General features: G+C 40.3%; 1 protein-coding gene across 4 annotated transcripts in view; it reads right to left on the reverse strand.

Moving 5' to 3' along the window:
- LOC136295838 (ubiquitin-conjugating enzyme E2 E2) overlaps positions 1 to 19805 on the reverse strand; it is a 200736-nt gene extending 180931 nt beyond the window's left edge. The window contains exons 1-3 of one of the 4 annotated variants that reach the window (XM_066194544.1): positions 19543 to 19805; positions 14655 to 14838; positions 6624 to 6674 (exon numbers count right to left, since the gene is read on the reverse strand). In XM_066194544.1, coding sequence (XP_066050641.1) covers positions 6624 to 6674; positions 14655 to 14830 — 227 coding nt within the window. In that variant the 5' untranslated portion in view covers positions 14831 to 14838; positions 19543 to 19805. Of the gene's footprint in view, positions 1 to 6623; positions 6675 to 14654; positions 14844 to 19542 lie in introns of all 4 variants that reach the window. The other 3 variants (XM_066194525.1, XM_066194535.1, XM_066194551.1) reach the window with 3 other exon arrangements.
- Between the last annotated feature and the right edge of the window lie 308 nt (positions 19806 to 20113).

Below are 20113 nucleotides of genomic sequence, written 5' to 3' on the forward strand. Positions count from 1 at the left end.
CAAAGTCCCCTAGCAATGATGTAAAGCCTCACTCAAGGTGGTTTTGCTTCCCTTGCTGGCAAGCAATGATTGTTTATTTAACACACTTATTTTAGGGGTTGGGGGGGGGGAAGGGTATCTTTTGTGTACGTGTTTTATGAGGGCATTATTAAGGAGATTACAAAAACATGCATATAAAATATGAGGTTTATAATATAAACCAAATTCTGGCTCATATGAAAAACAAAACAAAAAATCTCCCACCATAAACCAGCACCTTTGTTTAGCTATTTAGGAGAAGGCAAAAGAAATGTCTATGAAAGGTGGTCTGAAAAATTCTAGAGCTAAAAGCATTGGGGACTGCTCTTGTACACCGTAGGAGACTGACTTATAAAGACCAGCTGCAACTCAGTATGAAACTGCTGGAAAAGAATTTCTCTGTTCAGAATTCCCCACACTAAAAGCATCAAAGTGTTTCGTTTTACCCTTGTTACAGTTCTTCACACCACCTTCCCCAAGTTACAATTTAAACCAGAAATTTAGTTATCTTCTACACTAAGCACATAGCAAATATCAAGGAACCCTCCCATGTCCGTCACGGGCTGCTTTTTGAGTATCCTGCTGCCCTTTTCTGCTTCAAGGAATGTGTGATCTTCAGGACCCCTCCTTATGCCCCAATCTCATTTCCCTGTTTCAGCTGTGCCATGGGATGTCCTCTGGTTTCCCCCTGACCTTCCAAATCTCGACTCACACAGTGCTTGCTGAAGTACTCTTATTCTCCTCTAACACTAGTTTCTCTTTTCTTCTCCTCCTGGGAGAGAAGTTGTCATCATTCAAAACCTGGGAGAACTGGCAGGAATCATGTGGAGGTATTGTTAAGCTGGGAGGTATTAATGGGTGTTGTCAGACAGTTCCTTACACCGTCATCACTGAGTGAGGTTGCCAGACCTGGCAGGCAGCCAGTGGCAGGTTCCCCTTACTGCCTTTCTTTCTTTTATTACCTCTCCTGCTTTCATGAAAGTTGCCAACATTTCAAGCCACCAACGGCCACAACACATCCTGAAGCTTTCAAGCATTGCATGTAACCAATCCTAAAACCACCCCAGAACCGCAGGCAATACTGCAATCAGGCAGATTTTGAAAACTCAGTTTATTCATTGAAAAAAAAAAAATTCAGTGCTCTCTAATAATTTTTCATATCAAACATGTATTTTCAAAGATATCAGACCACTAAAAAAAATCACCTCTATTTTACAGGGCCTTCCAAGTACATTGCATCTTGACACAAGGAAGACACATGAAGAAAAATAACTGTGTTATTTTTAAAAAACAAATGCTTTGTAAACAATATGTCATTGAAAGGCCACTTTTACAGTGAAAATGAACAGATTTTTTTAAAGAAGTTGTTTCAATACAGTTATATACTTCAGAGCTTAAACCACAAATTATGGTTCTGCATTGTCTTAGAAGAAAAAAACTGAATGAAAAGTTTATATATTAAAAAGTAACCTGCCACTTTTCATCCAAGGTACTTCAAGGCACCAAGGCAATAAAATCTAAAAACCTCACCAGTTAAAAAATCAAGCAATCTAATTCAAGTGATAAAATACAGTATGATTGCTATTATAAAATATAATCCCAGTGTGATTGCTAACTTGCATACCTTTGGGACATGTTTCTTGCTGCTTTTGAAGCAGAAAGGGACTCAAAAGTAAAACACAAAAATTGTGGTGAACACTCAAATTTTTCAACCATCTTTATTCTTAATCGTTAAAACATCATGGATTTAAAACCAACAGGATCCTGCACCCTAGTATAAACCACTTCCATGCTTATCTTTTTGACTAAGTTTTGCTACTTATTCTAAAGAGACCAGGCTAAGGTATATATAATGCTCCATGTCGCATGTTCTCAAGAAGGTGACTAGCAGCAGATCAAAATAAGTCTATACAGGCAGACGGTAAACTCCATGAGTAACACAATGGAAAGGGAGCCTGAATTCAGGCTGGAAATGTTTGCTAAGAAAAATGTTCAGAGAAATAATTTCTCACTCCAGTTTTTCATCCTGCTCACACATTAGCATCACATGCATCACAGCCGTGTGCCTGTGGCAACAGACCGATGCCTCCCCAAGATAAACAACCAAAATCACAATTGCAGGGTAGATACTCGCTGTACCTGCTGCTCCAGGTCCCTCCACTTCTCTCCCTCTGCATTTTAGAGCAAGGCTGACCGTCTTCTCCCTCCCAGTCTTTCCCTGATATTGTGCCCCCTTTTGTTTTCTGCTCCTGACACTTGTGGCATCTCTTTAGCTTTTAAGTAGCACTAGGTAGGAGTTTAAATGTGGCCCCAAAAACAATAACTGAAATTATTGGAATTCACATAATCCCATGGAGTTGTGAAGATCCCAGTCTCAACACTTCAGCAAAAACAGAGTCAAAGCAGTATTAAATAGAAATACTGGACTCCATACAGTCATTAATAAGACAAGAGATACCATGAGGCACACTCATGTCTCTCCCTAAGTCAAACTGAAAATTTTGCCATTCCACTTGGCTTGTCTCAACACTGTCACAAAAAGAACTGTTTTAAAGATTATCAGAGTGGTTAGTTTTCAAAAGCAAAATACTAGAACTACACATGCTGGCTGTTTATCAATTTTGCAGATAGTATGAAAAGCAAGGAATTAATGTAATGACTCCAAACAAACAGAGGACATAAGACTACACACAGGATTTTAAACTGATTGTTCTGGAATGACAGTCATTCTGCCCACTAAACTGCACAGTCCTTCACAGTAGATTTCTGAGCCTCAAGCATTACCTATATTGCTAGAGGGTAAAAGAAATGAAATGTAAAAAACATAGTAGGAATTGCAGTAAATACACAGAAAAGAGAAGAATGGTGAAAAGTACACTAGAGAACACCAAAAGAAAACATGAAGGGGAAGACAGGTAATATCAGTGACTTAATAGGAAAAATTTGAGCATTTGCTCCAAGTGGTGTCCACAGAGAGCTGCTATTCACTTCATGCTGGCTCTCCTTGTTTCCAGCTGCTAAGTTCACATTGAAAGAAGCTAAAAATACATGAAATACTTTCCAAATATTATTTTCCCATGTAAGCAATTGGTATAAGTTGCCACAGAGATGTTGTCCTCTTGCCAGTGAGAAGGGAACTAGTATACAAGAAGTTGTATTCTATGAAATCTTTTGTCTTATGCACAATGCAGCTGAAAATATGGGGAAGTTTGAAAACGCATTATTTTAGCTACAAATATTTCCAACTGTTCCCCTCTTTCAGCAAGACAATATAGGAAAATGACACTTAAATATGAGGATCTTACCACCTGTGAGAAAAGCTATACTCTGCATGACTCAGGAGTATAACATGTGTGCCATTTCTAGCAATCAAGTTTTGATATTTCAATGAGAGGGAAAAAAAAGACAAGAGTGGCAAATATCTAGAGTTTAGGTATCCCATCTCCTGACAAACTGAAATTTCACAATGCTGCAGATTTAAAACATAAATGTACCTGCTTGGCATTCAGGACTGTCCTTGAGAGTAAATTCAGCTCATTACGAAAATAAAATAGGGGGAGGCATGGGACAACACATACTGAAAACCATCCAGTTCTTTCTGTTAAATGTGAAGTGTAACAGGCTTTTTTATGACATGCCTTCCTCCAAAAATAGCAATGATTACACTGCTCAACTCCTACACCCCCCCCCCCCCCCCCCCTTAGCTTGGCTTTTTTACACGTAGAACATTATACATTCTCAGTCCTGAGGAAGGAGCCAAAGTTTGTGGAGCCAAGAGGACTCTCTCCATCGCCCAGTACCCAAACTACAGAAAAAGAAGTAGAGACACAGGCAACTCTAATTTCTTATAGTATTAAATCTTCTTTTAAAGTCGAAGAGACAGATTTTTTAGGAACTCTGAAACCCACAGCTTTCCACAGTTTTGGAAAGATGCTGCAAGTCCCAGCATTGATAATCTGCCAATTCCAAGGCATATTTGTGAGCAAGACTTTTTTTTTGTCTTCCAAACAAACACAAAGATTGCACAGTCTATTCTCTTCACAGGGATGAGACGGGGGAAATGTTAAGATCACAGCTGCTGCAGCAGTGGAAGCTGCAGCTGCCTTGGAGCTTGCAGCGACTGTGTAGTCTATCCCACGATTGAGGGATGCTACTGTGCTACAGACACTGCTCCATTTGGGGCTTTTTTCATGAATGGGAGAAACCTGAAGCTTTGGCCTGCTGCAGTTAATGAAAATCTTGCAAACTGTCTTGCAATACTCCATCTAAGTTCCAATTCAGCTGAACAGCCTTCCTATCAGAACTTCCTAAGTAGCTACTTAACACAGCTGTATTCTTGAATAATACTTTCCTCACACCTTCTATGACACTTAGTTTTCAGAATTATCACATTCCTATCGCCTAGTCGTGATTTATTTTATATATGAAAGAGTACACACAGTGAGGGCAAGATGGAATCACAACCATTGCAAGTAGCCTACATCTGAAATGAACTTATCTTCATGAAATATGGTTGGGTTTTTTAATAGATAAAACTAACATCTTTTAACAATGACTTAAATTTCACTGAAAACAAGAAAGGATGTATCAATACTTTAGGGTAGGATACACTGTATAATAGCTCAGCTTTCCCCCTTATTCTAAAGAATCATGCCTGACTGATGTATTTATTTTGTAATGTTTAACTATAATAGAAAATAGATGAAGTTCAAATGAAAACACTGTTTAGACTATGTCAACAAAGCATAAAACTAAATGAAGTGATTTTGTATTGACTATAAAAACATATTTGCTAATAGTGAAGTTACTAATGGTTATCTATCAAGATCACAGTATGAAGTAATTCTGCATCTTAAGAACTGTGTTAAAGCAGCAGACATATGAAGTTAGATGTAATTTTGTGATTTTGCAAAACACCATCATGGAGTGCACTTTCTTGATATTTTATCATTAGTGTAAATAATTCAACAAACCCACAAAATCTCCAGCTCACTTGTTTTTTCTGTAAATTGCAAGTCACCAAAGGGCTTTCCACTCAGACAGCCAATGCTTACCTTACACTTGCTAGCAAAAAAAAAAAAAAACAAACAAAAAACAAACAAAAAAACAGAAACAAACCAAAAATAATAGTATCTTGTACACTGAAACAACTGCTTTGTTATAAACATAAGGCTTCAGAAATCTAGAAATGACACTGCTGTAAAAACCTGTAAGCCTTTTACTCTCAGTTCAAAGACTTAAGCATTCTTCTACAACAGACAGAAGTTTCATATTCATCTCAGCAAATCAATCCACTAATAGGCATCAGTCATCAACACCGAAGTAAAATCTGCCACATGAAACAGCTTTGATGTGATTGAAGACTCACACACAGTCGTAAGCACGACAGAACAGCTTAGCTATTAAAATGTTTTATCCAGCAAAAAACTGTTCATCCTAATTGACTGAAATACTCACTGAATGCTATTATTGCAAGGCTACTTCACTAAGCAGCACTTTGGTACATAGCCACTTGACTTAAATCTTGAGATCCAGCACAACCACATCAAATCTTATTAGAGTATTTTCTTACACATACTTTTGTCAAGAGACCAAAACAATAAAGCTGACTGTCATTTTTACTACCAGTTGCTTAGTTAATTCGATACTGAAACATACTGGGATTCATTATAAAAGCTGCATGCAATCAGCCATTTCTATCAATCTTTCTTTTTAGTGCATTAACAGAATGAAACCTACTAACCACATCAGTGGAAATGGGTTGGCTGGACCGGGTGGAAGCTATTCTTCTGCACTGAGCCCAACCTCTCATCACAAGAGGTGCAGTAGCAAGGGCTCTTTTAAACAGCAATGTGCAGCCCTGGCCCAGCTCCAACACTGACCATATGTCACAAGCTGACAGATAAGAAGCCCGAGACAGCCATCTGAAAACAACTGTACACAGCCCCAGCCACCAGACAGCGAGGGTTTCAAGGTCTACCTCATCATTCATTTCAAAGCCAACTTTAAACATACCATAAGTAAAAATACCTGAGAAAAAAAAACACAACCCACACCCCCCCCAAACCAAACCACAACAAAATAAAAAACCCAAACTAAAGAAGTGCACAGTCATTATCTGAAAGTCTGTATGATGCTATACTCTAATTCAAGAAGAGTCCATCATATATCACAATTGACTGCCACAAACACAGTCAGAAAACTACTAACAGTTTGTGCCCATACCATTTTCCTTTCTCCATAATATTCACCACTTGCAAGAGAAAGGAATTAAATATACCAAGCAACTGCCACCAAGATCACATTTTACTGAAACAAACAAAATACTATTGCTTTAGTATCTGAAATGAAGGGTGGTTTTTGTCCTTTATCTATTAATGCATCATGGAGTTCATCCATTTATGCCACTACTTTGGTTGCCAGAAAGTATGTCATATCAATTCCTTACATGTAGGCAACATATTATCCATCAGCTCTTATTCCAAAATTACTAAATAATCAGCACAAAGGAATAGCTAAAATTTACCCCAGTCCCCTATGCAATTCCCACAGCTCCATACATTTAATTTCCATACTCCAAATTAATAAAATCCAGGTGAACTTACCTACAGTTTGGAGGAGGGTCTAATGTAATTTCTGCAAGTTCTTTCTGAATTCTTAAGAGAAAAAAAAAGGTATTATCAGGACTTTTTTAAAATCTGTTTCATTCAACTTTATGAACATTTCTACATCAATCAATAGTAACAAAATATAATTATTTGAATTTCCGATTGAAAGCTGATCTATAATGTTTCATGAAACTGTGCAAGAATATGTAGAAATAAAAACCAAGTTTTTTCTAAAAAATGAACCTCCAATATGAAACAAATGCCATGAGCAATCACCTAGAAAATCACACTTTTTCCATAGGTCAGGATTCTCAGCTCCTTTCCTCACTTACACAATTACTAAATATCTCATACACCCTCCTTCTCTATTTCCCCTCCAACTATACGTCTCATAGTTCTTGCCCTCCAGAATACTTAGCTTCTTAATATATATTGTGCTGGCAGGGCCAAACCCCCCAACTCAAAGGAAAATTGCCCAGAACAAGCCCACCCAGGACTTCACAAACTCCTACATATTGAGGGGCTGATATCAGGTTCTCCCAAAGGGAAGTGCACCAGCTCCCTGGTCAGCCTGGGGACCTGCAACTGGACTTGCTCTGATACCTGCCTTCTTTTCACTGAGGGAACAAAATTACAATCTAATGAGAGCTGAATAAAGGCAGATAAATCTTTTTCATCTGTCTATGGGCTATGCTTCTGTTAATACCTCCCAGGAGGCAGCCCAGCCTTTGTCACTGCCTCACACCGAGCCTGCTGCCTGCCAAGGCCCCCATGCCCTTCTGAGCAGGGGCGATCCCCAGTATGTATGTGTGCAAGGGGGTAAGTCCTCCACACGTACATTGTGTTCATTTGTCCTTGCTGAAATTCATGAGTTCTCTGTCAACCCTCTCCTGCCGCCTGGCCAGATCCCTCTGAGCCACAGCCTTGTCCCTGTGTGTTCAAACTGCTTGTCATTTGAAAACTTCTCAGTGCACTCTGCCACATCCTCCAGGTCACCAATAAAGACATTGCAGGCATCCTGCCAGAGCTCTTCCTCCAGGGAGAGCAGCTTGGTCGTTAAGGATTTCTGGACATTCCAAGGCTGACGCTTCCCAGCTAAGTCCTTGAATACCTGATCTCTGCCACAGCTGGCAATGGGGCTTTTTTCCCTTACACCAGCATCTGCATTAGAGCCAGTATCTTGACCTCTGAAGAAATGTCATTATGCAGAATAGGATACAGAGTTCCCAAAGGAACTTGTAGGGGTTTACAGTTCCCAAAGACTTGCCAGAGTATTATACCATGAGCAGGACTGCGAATGCCACCTTCCCTATAAACCACATCCAAGGTTTTTTTTTTAGAGGCTACCTCGGTGCAAAAACATGAACATTTAGAAGGAGGAAGGAAAAGAAAAACAATTCAATATATCCTCAGTATTTGCTTCTTGCCTTCTCCTTCACAAGATTTCATGCACAGAAGAGATTGCTATTCCTAATATTCCCTACACTAGAAAAGAAATAATAATACCACTCAAATTCTCGAGATAGGTGTTCAAGCCACAAGCCAAAGGTTCAGGCCTGACCTACGCATATCTTGTTAAAAATGACTGCTACCCATTTTTCATATAAATACCGGTAAAGGAAATGGCTTATCAAAATAAGCATTCAGGTATATTGGCATATATAATATAAAAATGAGCAGTTTAATTCCTTATATAATGTTATAATCCAAACACAACCTTACATGTTAAGGAGTCTCACAGCCACTATCAAAATTCCCCTTATGTAACTATGAATTGATTTTATGGCTATAATGAATAAATGAACCAACAGTAGAAGAACTGGCCTGAACCAGAAACTCAAGCCTTTATCATTCACACTCTGAAATAATTAGGACATATGTGGGTAAGATTTGTAGGCAGAGGTAATAATCATTTATTAAGACCTGATGAGATCATTGAAAAAATAAAAATACTCCTCCAGATACTTAGATTTTCTTCTAACTTCTACACATATAAATACAGGCAAAGCAAATGGCTTATCAAAATAAGCATTCAGGTACATTGGCATATATAATCTTAAATGTCCCTGCATTGTACCACCTGCTCAAACCCAACTTGGTGCCATCTGAAAACTTTAGAGCGCATTCTGTCATATCCTCCAGGTCACCCATAAAGACATTACAGGCATCTTGCCAGAGTTTTAACTTCAAGGAGAGCAACTTTGTTGTTAAGGATCTCTGGACATTCCCAGGCTGATGTTTCCAAGTCAAGTCCTTGAATACTTGATCCCTGCCACAGCTGGGTGTATATACCCTACATACAGAGCTGGTGTATACCATACTAACACACAAACTCATGTAGTTATTTCTGTAGAGGGGGAGAAATTTGATCTTTACTTGCTTTTTCTACTCATTGAGATGTTTGTACCTCCAGCATACAGAATTCCTCCAATATCCAAACTTTCTTATAAAAATACAGGCACAGTCTGCTTAATCAAGCACAAAATGATTGTAGTAATGCTGAAAGTCATCCCATTTTTTAAATTAGTGAAGTTTAAGCACGACAAAAATGTATTAAAACAGTTAGACCATTTAAACAATCCTAAAAAATCACAACTTTTAGAAGGGAGATCTTTTAAGTATGGGAATGCTTAAAATATTTCTTCTGTACACTACAAAATTCTGCCACGATTTTAAAATTTATGCTATCACAAATTCAAACTACAGAAAACCTAGGTTGCATGGGAACTTCAATTTTGTGGTTTATGAGGTTTTTTTCCTTTCTCAGCCTTTTTTGAAGTTTCAGAATGATGGCATTGCACTTTATTATAGAATCAGAGATCGCTCCTTTGTTTTACATATAGTAGTAAAAACAGTTAATATTTCATGGCATTAGAACAAGTATGAGGCACGTCAAGAATGGATTGACAACTTCAACAACTTCAGTCCTAGATCAAAAACTTTACATTCTTCCTCCTAAATCCTAACCCACGTTCCTTACATTCTGAAAACAAAACAATCTCTCATTTTCTCCATCTGTTCTAGTTCAACCCAAAACTTCTAATGCCAAGAGCACTAAAATGGCCCTCTATGAAGCTATTCTGTGATTGAGCAGATATGGACAAACCAGCTTTCTGCTTCAAGACGTAAAAATTGATCAGATGGCACTGTCTATTAATGTTCAAAGGACATCATTGCTTTTGCAAACATCTAAGACAAAGAGATGCTTAATTCATGATTATTTTAATACAAACAAGATCAACATATTAACACAATACTGTCCATCAATTGCTCCTCAGCAAGATGTCCATGTTTATTCTCCTTCTCCGTGGTGTCCCAAACTAAAATTAATTTATGCACCTTACATTTCTTTTGTTGCAACCTTAATTTACCTTGCACTCATGCTGAGAGCTCATTCACAAATAGTTTCTGTGGAACGGCTGACACGTAGCTTGTTCACATGTCACAGCATTCAAAATTACAATTAAATCATCGCCCAGCATCCCAGAGAGCCTTGCACTGATAGAGACCTCCAGTGTGCAAGTAGCCCTTTGTCTGCATGTGCTCTGGCACTCGTTCCACATCCTCACTGAGCTGCCCTCAGAACCTGCTACAGCAGAGGACGTGCCTCATTTCCTTTGCTGACCACAGAGGATTCACCGCGAGAATACGCGGCCTCTGGCAACAAAAACATTTTTTTCAGGGTCCTTTCTGGCATCTGTTTCTTTGGATTTTCTGCCCCAATAACAGTTATGTTTAGCAATGTCAAAGAGGAAAAACCCCCTAAATTAAAATCATTATATATGTACAGTTTATATTTAAACTAATGGCATTGTGGTTTACTACGTATTGGACAATGGCAGGGGGTGAGGCCCTTGCTAGTAATCAAAGCCCTGGGCTGCACACATAAAACATTTAATTTGCAATGTCAGATCTGATACTTTCTTTGGTCTTAGAGAAGTCATTTGACTCTTGTCTCTCATATATATATGTTAATATAAAAAAAATTCCCTCCATTTTACTAACAGAAAAGAACAAACACTGATTGCCTACCAGTAATGGTGCAAAGGTTAATCTACTCATAAATTCAGAAAGCATGAAAGTACATTGTGGATTTCCAATATTATTAATTCTCACAGACACATACTATTGTACTAAGCCAAAAAGTACTGAGTGTTGTTTCCTTCATGAAATAGTTCTCTAAAGCTGAGGCACATTAGAACATGTTACAGAATTTCTCAACATTATTAATAGGAAAAGAAATAAAATAAAGGACTACATGACAATCAACTATTTTTACCACATCCACTTTTCTAAACTACATGTCTCTCTACCCATAAAAGCCAGATGAATCAATACCCTATACTGAAGAATATGCTACTTCAAAAATACTTAAAAACACAGTCACTGGTATGTATTTCAATACTAAATAAATTGTGACTGAGCAAGAAATTGATCTAATGATGGTGAGGTTCATACTGGAGGAAAAGGAATATTCTCACCTACGTACTAAAAGATGGATAAATGACAAGGATATTTCTTGTAAGAAAAAGCACTCCATATTTTCCTGTCATATTCAACATGCTAAATATAATTTCCAGATTCTGTGATAAACTACTCAGGAAAAAAAAAAAGTGGGGGAGCGAGGGGAGTGGGAAGGGAAAAATAGCTCAGGTTTGTTGAATTTTGAACCAATTTAATCTATCGCTTATTTGCTTCTCCTTAAGGCTGCAACTTCTTTGAATAACGAAAAGATTACAACTAAAGTTGTACAGTTCACAATTCATTGTAGGCACAGATATTTTTTTTAAATTTCAGGATTGGACATAAAGGTTTACAGATTTTCAGGAGCCAAGCAACATTTATTTGTTGAGCTACTATGTCAGCCAAGAATGGTTACACTTCTCTCAATCCAAAGGTCATGCTAAGATTTGCTACTTAAGAGGTAACAAGATGCCTGCTGTTTTCAAGGACAGCAATTCAATTCCGTGTCTGAAATGTAATTGTGATATGCAGCGAGTTTCTCAGTCTTGACATGTTGGGTAAGAAAGGTTGCTATTTAAGGTGATGCCCTCTGGGTGAGGAAAATTGAAGGACCAGCACACTGCATGACATATGCTGTAAGCTATTACACCTGTACAGCAACTAGTCCTGAAGCATTAACAGAGTAGGACAGCACATGATGGCATTCTGCCTTCTTGATGCCATCCACAGCAATGCTAACAGAAGAAACTCTGTATCTCAATACCAAAAATCTTACTCAAATAGAAGTTTAAGTGGTTTCATACACCCTCTGTAAGCAGACCACTTTGGAAAGCAGTTAAGCTGCATGAACAGTATATTCATACATAAGACACGGGAGCAGTTTACTATTACACAAGCGAAAGTCAGCACACTGCTAAATCGTGATTTATATAAAACCTCATGCTACTGAAAATTTTTTAAATCTAACTGAATACATAAACATACAAATGAAAAGCAAAACAGGAGTTTTCCAAAAAAGAGATGCACAAATCTTCCTTCATACACTGTAAAATACTGTGGCCACAATTCCATATGCACAAAAAAGCTTACCAAGTGAGAAAATCTGATTTCCAAACTCAGGTTAGAATCAAGTCTATAGTCTGTGACTTCAGCTCTACTGAACTTGCTGGTGTTTGATGCTTTTAACAGGAATTAAGGAATCTTGACCAAAGCCGCAACTGCACTACACACTGCTGTTCCAGTGTTCTACTGATTTTAGCTGAGTTGACTCCTTCACTGTTACAAAAGTATATTACCAGAGTAAAACCTTATTAATCCTGCATTATTTCTCATTCCTAACGAACTAAAATAACAATATTACTATGAAGATATTTTATGCAGACCGTTTCTGGAATGCTTATCACATATTGAGGACTTCAAGACATTTTCCCTTCCTTTATGCTACTCCTCTCTTTTTAGCCTCTACTTTAATTTCTGATTTAGCTTTCTTGAGACACTACTGATTTTAATTAAAAAGCACAGAAACAAAACCTATATTATGAAAATCTGGCCAGATTAGAGAAGGTGCAATCCCAACTCTAACGCAATGACAAACTACTCAATATTCAAAAACAAAAAAAGGAAAAAAACCTACAATGATACTAATGAAAACCTCCATTACTATAAAAACTGTTTCTGTAATTCTTCCAGAAAGTGCTATGACAACCAGCACTCCTAAAATACGTTGCTCTTCAAAAATACTGCACACATATCTACAGAACTATGGTATGTCATGTCAGCTTTTAAAAAGTATAATAAAATGCGTATTTCTAAAATGTATAATCAATATTACTACACATGTGAAACTAGCTTTAGAGTCTAACTGGCAAATGTACTGATGTCAGCAACTGATGGCATAATTAGTTTCAGCAGAACCATAAGCAGATATGATTAAACTTTAAAAGGTTTAAGTAATTTTATCGCTGTAAAATGCTTGTTGATAAAAGCCCTAAGCTTTGAAGATACAAAGCTAAGATTAATAGACCAATTTCTGACATATCATTATTAATTTTTTAATAGGATAGTGTCCACAGGCTCTTGTCAGAATTGTAGCATCATTACACCAGGCATTGTACAAGGTTCAGAATACACAGACTGCTCTCTAAAGATGCTGGAAACTGTTTTTATGACCTTAAAAGTAATGACTAATCCAATATTCCTAATATTTAAAAAATAATAATAGCAGGAAGCAGACGAAAGAGAAGAAGACCAGAAACCAAAACAGCTGTGAGAATTAACTACATTAATAACATCATGGTTTGTAGTGAAAGCTGGGTGGGGTTTTTTCCCTTCTTGTCATACAAGCAAGCACAGGCAAGTTTTGCTGGCCATTCTGTAAGTGATACGACCAGGTAATCTTCTCATAGCGTCATAGTAGGAACGGGTGTCCAGAAAGTATTTCTCCAGGGAATTAAAAACAAAGAAAAACTAGCCGTAAGAAAGGTATCTATAGCAGAAGAAAAGCATGACAGTATCTCACTGGAAAGACAAAAGATACCTTAATTCAGAAAAGGATTTAATTGGTAAGAGACAGATTAAAGCAAAACAAAGACCTGAATCCTGACGAGATGTAAGCACATGTTTATATAGTGTTATTTACTGTGGGCTGACTACATGCATACGTTATAAATTAGGGCAGCAGGGGCTTGATGCTTCTCCTTTACTACAGCACCACAGCTGTACAACTGCACTGTTTTGTCTTGTAGTTTACATAGCCTTGGACTAGCAAAGAAACGAGACCTGGGAATTCTGCATCAGGACAGTCGGCAGAATTGGTCTCTTGTCAGATTATTTTATGAGTGCTTTTTAACTTCAATCACTATAATCCCACTTGCCCAGACTAACAACCCTACATGTACTAGCGAAGCAACACTAAGCTGTAAATTCCTTCTGTCTGGTCTCAGCAAGACAATCGTTATCTGGAGATGGACATGATAGCATAGAATAATTTAAATAGCTAGTCTAGAAACCAACCTTTCATCTCAATCAGAAAAGGGAGAGGAAATAAATGGGTATTAAACCAGATCACAGTTTAAAGTAATGAAACCAACATACATTTGTTGTTCACTCAAGTATTTCTGACCTGACCATCTGGGAAAAGAAAAGGCAGTACTTCATGGCAATAGGTATTACGGTAGTCCTAACATGCTGAGTTACTGAACTGTCTGAAATGTTTATGGCTAATTAACTGTAAGTTACACTGACAACTTTCAACATCAGTCATACATACAAACACAGAGATGTATTTTATAAGGCTACAAAACTGTCTGAGTTTTATTAGCAATAAAAAAATGTCAGCTTTTATCATGAAAGCAACTATTAAAACCATGTGAAAGAGGCAAACTGACAAAGAAAGGAAAAAGTATACAGGTCTCATTATTGTGATCAGCCTCAAAAGGCTATTACACTGATACAGTAGTGTTACAATAAAACAATCAGAAAATTAATATACTGAGTCAATACATGGATCTGATGGGCAGCTGAAAGAAAAGAAAGGAAAATAAACAACCAGGAAGAACACTGTACCTTTTAGCACTAGTTGACAATTTAGCAGCTGTTTTGCTTGATATTTTCCCCTCTTTTTTCTTGGGTTGAACTTGCTCCCTTTCTTGTTCCTGCTGAACACCTTCACGCTGATCTCCATCAGAGCTGCCTCCACTAGTGCTTGGACTATCATCCACTCTCTGCCCCTCTGTAGACATGGCAGATGCTGCACTGAACAAAGACAAACAACTGAAGTTAGCTTTCTGAGAAGAAACTGCCTAATTGTATTTCTGACATGCTTAAGGAAAGAACACACGGGATGCGTGTCTTTGTCTTAATAAAATAATGCTTTTGTCACAGTAGTTCAGTAATCCTCGTACTGAAGAGTTTTGCCACAAGCATCTTAACAATAACTCAAGAGCTGGCAGTTTTAAACCCTGTACCACTGCCAGCCCTCCAAAAACCCCAACCAACCCACAAACAAAAAAGCACAAAATAAACACACAAACCAACCCCCCTGCCAAACTCCTCATACACACACATATATATATATGAAAACCAGAAGTTATTGAAGTTAAGGGCAACATAATCCTTCAAGTGTAAAACCATTCACTGTGAATTCTATTTTTCAACCACTCAGCAATACCATGAGTTAGCTGTCCCATCAACTATGCTACCAGTTCAAATCTACCACAGTTAGACAAAAACTGAGAGTTATTACTATCTTAGGACTCTCTGTTATCCCATATGAAATAAATCTGTGGGCTCATTCCAAGCCTAAAGTGTTGGTTTCCACATTACAAAATCCACATCTTGGCATGCCTGATGGAAACACAGAACTAAAAAGCTCTAACACAGGGCTGTTTGTATTTACTAAAACGGTGAGCACATTGGTAGAGGATATAAGGAAGTTTTTCCGTCAGGCAACATGAGGCAACAAACTTGTCAGAGAACATGAGCAGCAAGAAATCTCAGCATATTTCAGAAGTCAAGTTAATGCTTTATTCACACACTTCTAATACTAGTTAGCTATTTTAATTTCTTCCTTCATTTTAAATAGTATAACAATATGCCAACAGATGAGGAATTACAAGCCCACTGTTACAGCTGTCATGACTTCTCAAACTCTCAAACTGTTCCAATGAAGGGCAGATGTCCATGAAAAACTCTTAGTGAATTAGCATATGCAGTGGCACTGACTGATTAAAAAAAAACAACAAAAAAACAAACCAAAAAACCAAAAAAACCCCACCCAAACCAAACAAAAAACCCAAACCAAATCAAAGCTAAACTGAAAGCCAGGTCTTTCCTTTAACTCCAAATCTGTACCTTATATACCTATGTTACATATCCTTCTCTAGAGATTTTTAATAAAAAGCACACAGGCCCAAACATTATTTGCTTACACCCACACAATCCCCATGTATCTGGGTGGTTTTCTGATCAAATCTGTCTGAATCAAGAATTTGCTCTTTCATACAAGGAGTTTCAAATTGCTGTGAACTTTGACTCGCTTTTCCTCTTACCTATGTACAGACATCATCCCAATTAAGAACCAAACGATTCACCTTGACTATTATATGTTTTAAGATTCACTCAAGGAAGAATAATGAGATTTCAGGCTCAGATTCAACCACGCTTGTTCTGTGGATTAAACAAAGTTCATCTCCCTGTACATATTTATGGAAAGAGACAGCAAAGGAAAAGTAAATTAATATCAATGCCAACAGGATTATGTTAAAAAGGATGCTTTTTAAAAAGGCGTAAGTGTTCCTGTTACAGAATAGAAATAAATTTACTCCTATACTGAAAAATCCTTACCAAGATCTAATCCTATCAAATAATACACACTATGGAGAAGAAGAAATAATCTGTTCAGACATTATTGACACATTCAACCAACTTCAGGAGGAATTAGGACTATTTCATCTATTTTGTGCAGCTATACTGAAAAAGAATTCTCGAAGTATGGCACCCCTTCAAAATGCACAGACATTAAAAGAAACGGCAAGCTATACCAAGTGATATATATGTGACTAAAGTTTCCCTAATCAGCTACCACAAGCTTAAGCTGCATTTTTGATTTTACAACAGAAAATAATATTTTCATATCTAAATATATATAAATACACAGCACCTAGCCTGCTCATTAAGGTAACTGAAATAATGCAGAGTTTCGGCCCTAAAATCAAAATACAAAAAATTGTCCACTCAATTCGAATGGACAATTTTTGTATTTTAATTTTATAGAGAACATAATTTATATATAATTATGTATTTTAATTTTATAGGGAACATGGTTTTGGTATTTTAAAATTATAGAGAACAATTTCTTCTATAGCAGAGCTACAACAATATATTTAACATAGTTTGTAAATTTACACAGGCTAGCATTCAGATATTTAAATCCTGGTTGTCAGATTTCAAGGTAAAAGCAACAGAACACTTAGAGGCAATAAACAACAAAAGCATCACATTCTGACAAGTCAAAATACACAACTATAATGCAATTTTGGTAGTAAGTGCCCATTTTCCTTGCTTCTACATAAAGTTAAAATACAACCTCATCTCTTTTTATAATACTTACGTTGGCCTTTATTTGCCCTAGATTTTACTTCTGAACTTTGCTTAATACATCTAATTTTAAAGAGAAAAATCTCTCTTCACAATGTACATAGGCTTTAACACTGCAGGCCAGAAATTTAAAAGCATATTTAATAATGCTTATATGCATAAGACATCTGCTATGAATAATCTTGGCTATAAATATTACTATTATCCAAAAAACAACTGTATTCACTTTATAAGTTCAGGTTACTATCCAGCAGACAAACACTGTAACAGTAGCCCAGAGCATATAATTACTGTAACATGTAATGCTAGCATTTACAAGAGGAAAATGCTTAAATCTGTAGTTTGATGTCTGGCTAGTTTTGGGGGTGGGGGTGGCTTTTCGATGGTATTTTTCCTTTCTCCTTCTGTCCCTGTTCCCCCATCTGACATCCAGGCAATTCTTTTTATTCCCTCTCCTCACAATATCTGCAATTTTAGGAAGTTTTGTTCAAGGGATGCTCAATACTGCGGTAAAAGCATGTTTTAAGGGGCCTGAAATCAGACACTCCAAATGGGGTCAAACTTAAAAGACACACAAACACATGAACAAGTAAGAGAATGGGGGCAAAAAAATCAGCTCAGAATATGACACTGTGAAGAAAACATTTTGCTGCCACTAACACAGACAAAAATACAATATACTCCTTGAATCTGAAGGACTCTAAGTGTGTTTGCAACTGTCACACAGAAGACACACGATGTCCAGGTTCCCGGCTGCCAGGCTATTCTACATTCAGACGAGGGTTGCTAACCTCCCTGCTGTTGTGCACAGAAAAATGAGCAGAGGGGACAGAGGAAGGAACCAAGGGGGACTTAAAAGTCTCTCCCTTAACGTGAGATGAATCAGCACAGAGAGAGATTACAAGTGTAACTACAGCTATCAATTCGAAGTGAAGAGTGTCCAAAATATTTTGCTTTTGTCAAATATATCCACTGGCACCTTCCCTCTCCTCCTCAAACTAAAAACAAAACAACAACTGAAACAAACTAACAACAAAAACAAACAATAACAACAAAAATACCTCAAGCCACCAGGTCATTATCACACATCACACACCAAAAAAAAGAAAATAATATTTAAAAGAAATTCCACCAGTCGGGGACAGCAAGATCCTGGCAATGTGCAGGATGGGGTCCCAAGGGCGGCAGAGCTGGTGATGATGTCTTTCTAAAGCGCTCGTAATTTCCCATAAGCCAAGATAAATTGAGTGTTTCTGCAGGGTCCACCACGAGCAGCAACGGCAGCAGCCGCCTTACTTCATCTTCATTAACAACCATAAAGGTCAAAAAGACCACAACACCCCGGGACGGGAGGCAGAAAGAGCCCGGTCTGTGCCAGGGAAGGGTCTGACACTGAGAGGGGCACCCGGAAGGATAGGACGGGACAGGACAGGATGGCAGCCCCGGGCTGCCACGGCCGCGGGTGGGCACAGGCGCGACTCTCCCGTCGGGAAGCCCCCGCCGTGCGGGAACGGGAACGAGCATCCCCAGAACCATGCACCCCCCGCACACCCACGGCCGGCCGGGCGGCGGCCGGGCCAGGGTGAGAAGTAGCAGACAACCGGGGAGAGGAGGAGGAGGAGGAGGAGACTGCGAGAGGAAGACGTCGGGGGCACATGCGGGAAGGGAGAGGGTTGGGCTGCGGGGCTCCTCGGGGCGCGGGGGTGGGGAGTGGGGAGGACAGTGCCTTTTCCCGAGGGGTTCCAGCCCCGGGTGCCCACCGCTGCGGCGGGGGATGTGGGGATAGCGCATCCCAGGAGGCTCGATCGTGGTAGGGGGCAGGGGGTACCCCGGCGCCCGAGCGACCCAGGGGCGCAGAGAGTGCCGCGGGGACCATGCGGAGCAGGGCCAGAGGGGTTGGGGGGAGCGGGGGTGGTGGCTGCTCCCGCCCGCAGCGGGGCGAGCAGGACAAATGGACACGGAAGAGTTGCTGAAAGGGTGTGGGGGTGCTGAGGAGCAATGGAGGCTGGATGGAGCCTGGGGGAGCGGGGAGCGCCGGCAGAGATGCCGAGGTGGCCGGGGGCGGCGGGGGGGCGGCCGGGACGGTTGCTATGAAAGGGCACGGCCGAGAATGACAAGGGGGGGGAAGGGGGTACCAGGCAGCGCCAGGGGGATGCGGAGAGGGGAGGGAAGATGAAGGATGAAGGTAGAGACCGAGGGTCACAGCTAAATGTGGGGGAGAGGGTGCTGCCGTGGGGGAGGGATGGCGAGCGACGGGGGGGTTAGGAGCCCAGCGGGGGGAGGGGAGGCAGACGGGGAGCTCAGCTGGGGCAGAGGTAGGTGTACCCCGGCAGAGACGGGGGAAAGCCTCTGCTACCTGCAGGCGAGCGCAGGTCTCTCTCTCGCTGGTGCCGAGCACAGGCTGCGGGACAATCCGTCGCGGTCGCCCCGACTCCGGCCGGGCGCGGGGCTGGAAAGGGGCTGCAGCCACTCACTGAGTCATGAGCCTGCTCCCCCGCGCTCCTCGCTCTCGGCTTCCTCTCCCCTTTCCCGTCTCTCCCGAGCAGCAGCGACGGCGGCTGCTGCTGCTGCTTCTCCCACCGCCGCCGCTCCTGCCCCCGCTGCCCGGAGAGAAGTGAAGCCGCTGCCGCGCGCGCGCGCGCACCCCCGCCGCCGCCGCCTCCGCGCGCGCGCGCCCCCACCCGTCCGCCCGGCGCCGCGCGGGCGCGCGCGCCCGCCAGCCAATTCTCCCGGGCGTTCGCGGGCCGCCGAGGGAGGGGCGGGAAGGCGGGGGCGCGCGCGCGCGATTTCGGCAGGGAGCGCGGGGGGGAAAGTGCCGGGATGAGGGGCGCGGGCGGGCGCGTGCCCGCGGGGGCTGGAGGAGGCCGCGCGCCGCCGGGCAGGGGGGAGGGGCAAGAGGCAGCGGCGGGAGCGCGCGTTAAAGGGAA

This window comes from Chamaea fasciata, unplaced genomic scaffold, assembly GCF_029207755.1.
Source record: "Chamaea fasciata isolate MVZ Bird 193981 ecotype frontalis unplaced genomic scaffold, bChaFas1.0.hap1 SCAF_1, whole genome shotgun sequence".
NCBI lineage: Eukaryota > Metazoa > Chordata > Aves > Passeriformes > Sylviidae > Chamaea > Chamaea fasciata.